The sequence below is a fragment of the Xenopus tropicalis genome, chromosome 9 (assembly GCF_000004195.4).
Source record: "Xenopus tropicalis strain Nigerian chromosome 9, UCB_Xtro_10.0, whole genome shotgun sequence".
Taxonomy (NCBI): domain Eukaryota; kingdom Metazoa; phylum Chordata; class Amphibia; order Anura; family Pipidae; genus Xenopus; species Xenopus tropicalis.
Window position 1 is genome coordinate 73307589 of NC_030685.2, and position 11289 is coordinate 73318877.

Here is an 11289-nt window from a genome sequence, read left to right on the forward strand (position 1 = left end):
TGGGTGACAGGTCCCCTTTAAGCATTTACAGGCCTTGTAACAAGCTATAAGCCTCTCATTGCATGATGGTATTAGATTTTTGCACCACGTTCTGTTCTTTATAAGCCTTATATATATATATATACATACATGGTGCAAGTACAGTATTGAATGCAAACTGCAATGGTTTTTACCAATAAAGTAGTGATACAGGTATGGGACCCATTATCCAGAATGCTTGGGACCTGGGGTTTTCCGGATAAGGGATGTTTCCGTAATTTGGATCTCCTACATTAAGTTTACTAAAACAATTATTTAAACAGTAATTTGACCTAATAGGATTGTTTTGGCTCCAATAAGGATTAATTATATCTTAGTTGGGATCAAGTACAGGTACTGTTTTATTATTACAGAGAAAAGGGAATCATTTAACCATTAAATAAACCCAATAGGGCTGTTCTGCCCCCAATAAGGGGTAATTATATCTTAGTTGGGATCAAGTACAGGTACTGTTTTATTATTACAGAGAAAAGGGAATCATTTAACCATGAAATAAACCCAATAGGGCTGTTCTGCCCCCAATAAGGGGTAATTATATCTTAGTTGGGATCAAGTACAGGTACTGTTTTATTATTACAGAGAAAAGGGAATCATTTAACCATTAAATAAACCCAATAGGGCTGTTCTGCCCCCAATAAGGGGTAATTATATCTTAGTTGGGATCAAGTACAGGTACTGTTTTATTATTACAGAGAAAAAGGAAATTATTTTTAAAAATGTGAATTATTTGATTAAAATGGAGTCTATGGGAGATGGCCTTTCCGAACTTTCTGGATAATGGGTTTCCGGATAAGGGGTCCCATACCTGTATATTCCAGAATTCCAGCTTTATTGCTGTTACGTGCATATATATGCTAATATACATGAGACTGTTTGGACTTTATATAATATTATATATAATAATGTAATACCTTTCCTCTCTGCCTTCTCTTTGCAGGTACCCAAGCTTTGAGGCTTTCGCTCTAGATGTCAGACTTGTCTTCAACAACTGTGAAACATTTAATGAAGACGAATCTGAAATAGGCAGAGCCGGACACAAAATGAGAGTACATTTTGAGAAACGATGGACAGAGCTTTTCAACTTGAGCTGAACCCTATGGCAGGACCCTTATGTCCTACTACGGTGGGCAACGCGACCAGCAATGTGATTGGTTATTAGCCAGTAGCGCAACAAACAGACATTATCAAAGGAAGGTCTCGTTCCATACAAACTGATAGCCCTTGGTTTCTTGGTCTGTGTCTTTTATCAACTACTGTTCCGCAGTACAGGGATGCACACCCAAAGGATTTCCAAAAAAAAAACCACAAAAAAAGGGGTGTCATAGTGCAATAGTTGTTAAAAATATTATAAAAAAACGCACTGAATCTTCAACCACCAGAGCTATACTGAGGGAATGGTTCTCCATTCCCTTTCAATAAATAATCTATTTTTTTTTTCTTTTTTCCTTTTTTTTTTAACTGTTTTTGTTTTTATGTTTCTATTTTTTATTTCGTAGGTTATTTTTAGCAAATGTATTTAATTTTATGAATTATTTATAATTATACAGCAGACACAATCTTCGTTTTCTGTGAAAAGGAAGAGTTTAAAAAAAAAACAAAAATAGTCGCTTTAAATCTTGAAAATACAACAAGAATGTTAAAAAAAAACACAAAAAAAAAAGAAAAAAACCCGAAGCCAAGTAAAACTGTTTACACTGAGGTGCTGCCGCGGCACCGATGGAACTTTACTGTAGAACTACAAGTACATTTATATGATATTATGTTGCTGCATCGCTCGTGTAGTTACGTTGTATTTCAAGATGGTGAAGACAAAGCGGAGAAATCTGTATATACTGTTTATTATTGTTTATATTCAGTCTTGTTATAATATGTATGATGTGTACATATTGTCTGCAGATGTTCCCTGATGTCTGCCTTAGAAGGATTGTAGCATTGGGTTTAGTTTCCAGGTTGATCTATAGCTTGTACAGTATCCTCTACCAACACTGTGGAGTCTCCCCCCCATATTGGTAGTGCCTGCCTTTCAAACAGGGTGTAGGGGATATTTAGGGGTTTTGTTTTGAAATTTTATTTCTATTTTTCCTCCTTTTTATTTTCCCTTTTCTATTTTGTTATATGATTTCAAGCCGACTAGGCCTACAGACAAAGGTATAATCATTTGTATCCATGTGAGATAAACTCGTGACGATTTCCTACACACAGTATTTTTTCATAGATGCATTTCCTTTCACTTTGCCTCGGCCGCAGGAGTAATAATAATAATAATAATAATACAATAAAGGCATTTGTAACCACTGTGTTTTATCTGCTGTGTGGTGGACCCATCAGAGGGCGAGGTGACTGGACTTTTTTTTTTTTCTACCAATTGTACTTGAAGTTGTTTTATTTAAAATGAAAAAAAAAAAATGTTGTGAACAGGATAGTTTTTTCCCACTAGTATGTGTGGCACGGATACAATAAAGGACAGTTTTGCAATATGCTCTCGCTTGCTAGTGGTGTTTTCTTGGGCCCATAGCGCACCGCATGTTTACCCCACCAATGGAGAAACGACTGTCACCTCTCGAGCTGTTGGCCACAGACTTGGCCATTTCCAGGTTGAAATGCTGGCAGAGCAAACAGGGCCGGACAGGGCCGGCGGGTCACTAGGAAAAAACCGTGTGGGCCCCCGCCCTTATGGGCAGGTCCCCCTCTCCCAACGTGCCCAAGTATGTGCGCTCAGGGGAGGGGGTTGGGTGGCAGGATCCCTTGGGGGGGTGCAGGGCCTCTGGGGGCAGCCCCGGTGGGGCCTGCACCCCCCAGTCCAACCCTGAGAGCCATGGGCCTTATAAATGTATTCTCTTTCTGCAATGGAAAATATACTCACCTGATATTATAAAGTAAAATAATGGCACAACTTCATACATTTTTGGCCAAAATTCTATTAATATACATGTAAGGGATCCCTTATCCAGAAACCCATTATCCAGAAAGCTCTGAATTACGGAAAGCCCGTCTCCCATAGACTCCATTTTTATCAAATGATTTAGAATTTTAAAACTGATTTCCTTTTTATCTGTAGTAACAAAGCAGTACCTTGTAATTGATCCAAACTAAGATGTAAATAATTCTTATTGGGGGTAGAACAGTCCTATTGGGTTTATTTCATGTTTAAATGATTCCCTTTTCTCTGTAATAATAAAAAAGTACCTGTACTTGATCCCAACTAAGATATAATTACCCCTTATTGGGGGCAGAACAGCCCTATTGGGTTTATTTAATGGTTAAATGATTCCCTTTTCTCTGTAATAATAAAACAGTACCTGTACTTGATCCCAACTAAGATATAATTACCCCTTATTGCGGGCAGAACAGCCCTATTGGGTTTATTTAATGGTTAAATGATTCCTTTTTCTCTGTCGTAATAAAACAGTACCTGTACTTGATCCCAACTAAGATATAATTACCCCTTATTGGGGGCAGAACAGCCCTATTGGGTTTATTTAATGGTTAAATGATTCCCTTTTCTCTGTAATAATAAAACAGTACCTGTACTTGATCCCAACTAAGATATAATTACCCCTTATTGGGGCAGAACAGCCCTATTGGGTTTATTTCATGGTTAAATGATTCCCTTTTCTCTGTAATAATAAAACAGTACCTGTACTTGATCCTAACTAAGATATACAGTGGTGTGAAAAACTATTTGCCCCCTTCCTGATTTCTTATTCTTTTGCATGTTTGTCACACAAAATGTTTCTGATCATCAAACACATTTAACTATTAGTCAAAGATAACACAAGTAAACACAAAATGCAGTTTTTAAATGAGGGTTTTTATTATTTAGGGAGAAAGAAAATCCAAACCTACATGGCCCTGTGTGAAAAAGTAATTGCCCCCTGAACCTAATAACTGGTTGGGCCACCCTTAGCAGCAATAACTGCAATCAAGCGTTTGCGATAACTTGCAACGAGTCTTTTACAGCGCTCTGGAGGAATTTTGGCCCACTCATCTTTGCAGAATTGTTGTAATTCAGCTTTATTTGAGGGTTTTCTAGCATGAACCGCCTTTTTAAGGTCATGCCACAACATCTCAATAGGATTCAGGTCAGGACTTTGACTAGGCCACTCCAAAGTCTTCATTTTGTTTTTCTTCAGCCATTCAGAGGTGGATTTGCTGGTGTGTTTTGGGTCATTGTCCTGCTGCAGCGCCCAAGATCGCTTCAGCTTGAGTTGACGAACAGATGGCCGGACATTCTCCTTCAGGATTTTTTGGTAGACAGTAGAATTCATGGTTCCATCTATCACAGCAAGCCTTCCAGGTCCTGAAGCAGCAAAACAACCCCAGACCATCACACTACCACCACCATATTTTACTGTTGGTATGATGTTCTTTTTCTGAAATGCTGTGTTACTTTTACGCCAGATGTAACGGGACACGCACCTTCCAAAAAGTTCAACTTTTGTCTCGTCGGTCCACAAGGTATTTTCCCAAAAGTCTCGGCAATCATTGAGATGTTTTTTAGCAAAATTGAGATGAGCCTTAATGTTCTTTTTGCTTAAAAGTGGTTTGCGCCTTGGAAATCTGCCATGCAGGCCGTTTTTGCCCAGTCTCTTTCTTATGGTGGAGTCGTGAACACTGACCTTAATTGAGGCAAGTGAGGCCTGCAGTTCTTTAGATGTTGTCCTGGGGTCTTTTGTGGCCTCTCGGATGAGTTGTCTCTGCGCTCTTGGGGTAATTTTGGTTGGCCGGCCACTCCTGGGAAGGTTCACCACTGTTCCATGTTTTTGCCATTTGTGGATAATGGCTCTCACTGTGGTTCGCTGGAGTCCCAAAGCTTTAGAAATGGCTTTATAACCTTTACCAGACAGATAGATCTCAATTACTTTTGCTCTCATTTGTTCCTCAATTTCTTTGGATCTTGGCATGATGTCTAGCTTTTGAGGTGCTTTTGGGCTACTTCTCTGTGTCAGGTAGCTCCTATTTAAGTGATTTCTTGATTGAAACAGGTGTGGCAGTAATCAGGCCTGGGGGTGACTACAGAAATTGAACTCAGGTGTGATAAACCACAGTTAAGTTATTTTTTAACAAGGGGGGCAATCACTTTTTCACACAGGGCCATGTAGATTTGGAGTTTTTTTTCTCCCTTAATAATGTAAACCTTCATTTAAAAACTGCATTTTGTGTTCAATTACCGTATGTTATCTTTGACTAATAGTTAACAGTTTTTGATGAGCAGAAACATTTAAGTGTGACAAACATGCAAAAGAATAAGGAATCAGGAATAGTTTTTCACACCACTGTAATTACCCCTTATTGGGGGCAGAACAGCACTATTGGGTTTATTTCATGGTTAAATGATTCCCTTTTCTCTGTAATAATAAAACAGTACCTGTACTTGATCCCAACTAAGATATAATTACCCCTTATTGGGGGCAGAACAGCCCTATTGGGTTTATTTAATGGTTAAATGATTCCCTTTTCTCTGTAATAATAAAACAGTACCTGTACTTGATCCAAACTAAGATATAATTACCCCTTATTGGGGGCAGAACAGCCCTATTGGGTTTATTTAATGGTTAAATGATTCCCTTTTCTCTGTAATAATAAAACAGTACCTGTACTTGATCCCAACTAAGATATAATTACCCCTTATTGGGGGCAGAACAGCCCTATTGGGTTTATTTCATGGTTAAATGATTCCCTTTTCTCTGTAATAATAAAACAGTACCTGTACTTGATCCCAACTAAGATATAATTACCCCTTATTGGGGGCAGAACAATCCTATTGGGTTTATTTAATGGTTAAATGATTCCCTTTTCTCTGTAATAATAAAACAGTACCTGTACTTGATCCCAACTAAGATATAATTACCCCTTATTGGGGGCAAAACAGTCCTATTGGATTTAATTACTGTTTAAATTATGTTTTAGCAGACTTTAGGTAAGATATTCAAATTTTCCCCATATCCGGAAAACCCCAGGTCCCAAGCATTCTGGATAATGGGTCCCACACCTGTAGAATAAAGCCTGCAAAGTTGAGAAATTTGTGATGCTTGGTGTACTGTTGTCAGTAAGGACCCATTGAGCTGTATGGCTTCCACCTGGATTTATCAGGCATGGTCCTGATTACCAACAACAAACCCAATGAATCAGCTTCATGCAAAGGCAAATTTACTTTAAGAAAATTGCCCAATAACATTCTCCAGCTTTTTCCCATTCCCTTGATGTTCGCGTCAAATTTCGGACCCACATGTGAAGTACGCAAAGGGTGATGTGACTTCTAGGTATCAGTGTATATTTTCAGCACCACACAGTCCCCCGGCAATGATCCTTACAGGTTGACAGCTTTGCCTCTACACTCTGATATGTGAGTCTCCAAGCAACATGAGCAAAAAAAGCTCCAAAGAGGCACAAGAATAATCAGATGAGCACAAACATTGAGCAAAGCTCCATCCTCCATACATGCAGTGTTGGACTGGGCCTCCTAAGGTTAATCAGAGAACCCTGACATCCAGGGCCCACTCTCACAGTAATTCCATGGAGACAGTACCAAATGGTATAGAGAATATATAGGATTATGGGGGAATTGTCCCAAAGTGGAGCCAAGTAGGGTCTGAGCCCAGAAGGAGTTCCTCTGGTACAATGACAGGCCAGTCCCATTCTGTATGTACCTAATAAATAAAACAATCACCATACAAAAGAAAATACTGTTTCAAAATATTGCCTTTTCACATAATGATTTAAATGTTGATACTCACCTACCAGGTTTTTCATCCTTTTAGTGATGTGGACAGGAAACGTAGAATATATGGAGCTGGCACCATGGCCTGTTCATGTGGGTGCCATACATTCCGCATTTAGTACCATTAAAGGGGTTAGTGTCAAACTTAAATGTTGCTAGACTAAAACTCCCACTATAGCACTATTAAAAATGAATAGTGTTCAACCATATACTGTATAGGTGTAGCACAACATCCATTGCTCTCAAGCATATCAGCAAGGAATAATGGAGTCTAGGAAAAAATCAGATGGGGTTATAAAGCAACACTGAAACCTAAAACTATTTTAAAACCCTCCAGTAAGAATTCTGTCTCTGTCGACCTTTGTTATTTTTGTTCTTTTTTACCTCTGGGCAGCAGTATTAACCACCATAGAAGCCTTATTATGCCCAATATTGACAAGCAATAACTGCAAAGCAATCTCAGTTTGTTGGATACCAACACACACCAGTTGGCACTGGACTTCCTGCTTTTGAGTGCTAGAGGGTGCCAAAGAGCTAGTTTAAGGGGAAGGCTTATGTTGCACCTATTGTTCCAGGTCATCCCAATATTTAGTTTACAAAAGCAGATAATGAGGGAGTAGTGCAGGAATCACAAGCTGTAAATACCCTGGAAATCTATTTTTGACCTCTCTTTGTCCAATGGAATGCAATAATTTCCGTTTCATACCTAAAGTGTATCTTTTTTCCCCTCAAAGTGATCATGTGTAGAATGGAGTCCCACGGGGAGGTTTGGCCTTCCCTGTTTCCTGCAGCCTTGAAACCTATTTCTGGCTATAAACCTGTAACTAAGAAGCCAATGGGGGTTCAATAAGGGAAAATCTAAGAAAAGGACAATATGTGCAGTCCTGGTGCGGAATCTGGCACTTAGTTTTATAGCCAGAAACATAAATCTAAAAATGACATTCTTTAAATGCTCAGAATACTCGGCCCCTGTTGGTTGATCATATGGGGGAAATACCACTGAGCCCATTTAATGGCAGGAATTCCTGACTTATAATTCTGTCTTCTCCTTACTAGTATGGCAGTACCATCCCAGGTCCCAGTCTTGAGAACAGTTTGTATGAAGGATAACGTGGGAATGAAGCGATTTGCTGTTAAGGCTGGTCTTAGAAAGTGATATTATGACATTTTACTAATATGTTTTAGATCAGTACAAATCATTTTCTGGGTATATTTTTTTTTTATTTTGAAGGCATGCCTTAAATTGCCACTATATCTGTAGTTAAATGTAAATTATTCCTCTTACCTTATGTTCCCTAGCTTCTATGTTGGAGATGTTACAGACTCAGTTTGTATTGCAGACTTGCCTGACACACCATTGTTCCCATACTCACTGGGCACAGCCTTTCTAATTATGTAGCCTCCCAGTCACATGAAATCCCAGCCTGGGGAATCAGCACTGCGGAGTAGGAGCAAAAGTGGAGGAAACTCTGCAAACTCCTCAGCCAAGATATCCATGCTATGGCTTGCTGTGCTGGCAAACAGGTCAACTCTGAAACAGTTAGTGTCGGACTGGCCCACAGGGATACCAGGAAATTTCCCGGTGGGCTCAGGTGTCAGTGGGCCCTCCTGCTCCTATTTCTGTATGGAAACAATTGACTAGTGGCGTAACTATAGAGGAGGCAGACTCCGCAGTGACGGGGGGGGGGCGCGGGAAACAGGGGCAGTGCCGGATTTCTAAATGACGCACCCCGAGGTGCCCCTACCCCCCCACCCGCCGTGCGAGCGGTAGGGGTTGAGCCCCAAAGATTCGCTGCAGGGGTGCTTGGCTGGTGTGTCGTTACGCCACTGGTTGCATTTTTAATATTTTTTTAAAATATAAAGGGCCAGCCAAATTGATACAAGAGAATGCTCTGGTGGAAACACTGCCTCCTCTGTTCTTTATTCATGGTCATTGGAGACATTAAAGATAACATATAGGACTTTTTTCTGCCCCTGGCTCTTAAATGTAGGCACCCTAGGCAAGTTTGTATGCTACCCTCAGAATCAGCCTTACCAGTTGCACATCAGTCTCACGTTTAGCTAACCTATTGTGATTACCAGGCAGTTTTTACTTGCTGATATTACAGTTTAATTAAACCTCACAAGGGCAGTGCTGTATAGGTGTTTATAGAGACAAAAATAGTGTGCCAGTGTAAGATGTATATATCCATTAAGGTAACAATCTAGTTTGATGGTCCTAATGAGCCCATTAAATATTGCCCTTTTACATCCTTTCCTTTGAGCCGTCATTTAGTGATGGGCTGTGTCACCTGACAGGAAATAATGCAGCTTTAACTGTAACAGGAAGTAGTGTGGGAGCAAAAGGTGGAACTTCCATTCATTGGCTGCTGTGGCCTAGCATGTATGGGTGCCTTGGCTTGTTTGTGTGCATTGTGAATCATATGCATACCTCCCAACTTTTGAAAAATTGCCCTTTTACCTTTGTCTCAGTTCCCCAAAAGACCTGTTTATCTAATTAGTTACAATTGTATCAAATTGCAGGGGGTGAGTATTCTGGGCTCTGCTAAAAGCTACTTATCTAATTAAGTTTGAGAAGCTTTGTATCTTTTTTTGGTGTTCAGTGCAGGAGATGAAAGGGAAACTAGGGACTTTTCAATAAGAATCCGGGACTGAGCTGTTAAAATCAGGACTGTCCCGCTAAAATCGGGATAGTTGGAAGGTATTGCATATGATCCCAGGGGATGGCCATAAGTACTTAAAATGCCAGTTTTCCATTTAGGAGTACCCAATAGTACATACTACAAAAAGTATATTTTTAAGAAAATTGTTTATTACGATGAAGCAGGATTTTACCTATGGCCTGTTTATGCAGCATATCTTTATAGAGACCTACATTGTTTGGGGGTATAGTTTTCCTTTAATGGGCCTGTGAGGGGAGAAGCCAATCATTATGGCAGCACTCACGGCTGGGAGTACACAGGAGCCGAATAATGTGGCTCCAGAATAAACCTTTGTCCTGTTTCTGTTTAAGCTTCTGGGTTGATTCAACAATACAGTATCCTTTCCATAATGCACTTAGAGTGTTTAGATAATAGTCACTATCTATTGCTCGGGCATACGTTGGGTTTTATCTTTCAGATGAGATATCTTGTTGTAAATGATTGACAGACTCAGCTGACTGCTATTTTTACCTGTATAATCACCAGATATGATAGGAATATACTGTAGCTCTGAGTCCAGAGGGCATGACACCGGAAGTGCCTCTTAATAAATGGACAACATGCAAAAGTAAATTCCTCATAAAAATATACATTGAATACAAATATACAGCATTAAAATAGATTTCAGTGAAATATTAGGGACGAGTTTAGTGAATGCAGACATTGCCTTTCTCTGGCCGGCTGTCTTTATACATACATGTGAGGGCTGCCATTTTGTTGGGCTTGTCTGAGGTGTACCTCATAGAATACAATAGAAAACAGCACCCCTGTAGTTATGGAAATTGTGCTTGTGAAGTGGGCAGGGCTAAAAATGGCACAAGCCTGGGGAACCTTTAGTTAGAGTGCCAGGCAGCCATCTTGGTCTGTTTCCCAGTGATCCCTTGCACTGGGACATGTGCACTATAATAAAGTTGGAAAAAGTATAATAATGTGCATGAATAGTCCCAGGGAGGCGCAGGGAATCACTGGGAACCACTGGGAATGTAGAAGGTGGCAGCATGTCACTCAGAAAAATAACCCCAGATCAGCGCTTTTATTTAGAGAAGAGGAACACTGGGCCAGGGCCCCTGGTTAGTGAGTAGAGCAGCTTTTATTTTCCTCTATTGTCCTCTTGTGAATAAGGAGAGAATTTTGTGACCACACCCATTTTTTTGACCACGCCCCTAAATACCACTCCCATTTTACAAAATTTGGCAGGTTATTTAAAGTTTGAACACATTTCTGGGGTTTTGGGGTCTTGTTTTACGTGTAAAAAAGATGAAATTGATCTTTAAGCTGCGCATCTCAGTTCCCCCAAGAGACCTGTGTAGCTTATTAGTTACAATTGTATCTAACCCGTACCTAAACCGATGATACTACTTCAAACCGTTTATCGCTCCAAATCGCTATGAGACTCTTTTTCGAGCGATTTAACAAAGAAAGCACTGTCATTCAAACCTATTGGAATGGCTGAAAGTAAAACCCACTGAGCGGGAAGTTGCTGCGATTTCCCCATTGCTAATTGTGTCATTTCTAATTGTGGGTGGAGAATATGACACATGGATTTGTGGGAAATAGAATCATTGGAAATCTCTGGTAATCGCTTGTTAGGAAAAGATGAGGGACTTGTTGTGGAACTTTTTAAAAATCACAGTGACTAAAGGTGGCCCCACACGTGGCGATTTTAGATCTTTTGTGCGACCATCGGTCGCACGAAAGATCGTACAATGCGCCACTAACCTTCAGGGCTGAAACGGCAGATAAGGAGGTAGAAACAATAGATTTCTACCTCCTTCAGCCGATTCAGCCCCGAAGACAGATTTTGATCAGACGCCTTCTATGGCGCCC

The 11289-nt window shown here is 40.1% G+C and overlaps 1 protein-coding gene across 20 annotated transcripts in view; it reads left to right on the top strand.

Annotated features, from left to right (window-relative positions):
• Nucleotides 1-2518, top strand: part of baz2b (bromodomain adjacent to zinc finger domain 2B) — a 157598-nt gene extending 155080 nt beyond the window's left edge. For all 20 annotated transcript variants that reach the window (XM_012971060.2, XM_012971071.3, XM_012971063.3 and 17 more), the window contains one exon: nt 977-2518. In XM_012971060.2, coding sequence (XP_012826514.1) covers nt 977-1130 — 154 coding nt within the window. In that variant the 3' untranslated portion in view covers nt 1131-2518. The remainder of the gene's footprint in view (nt 1-976) is intronic.
• The last annotated feature ends 8771 nt before the right edge of the window (nt 2519-11289 follow it).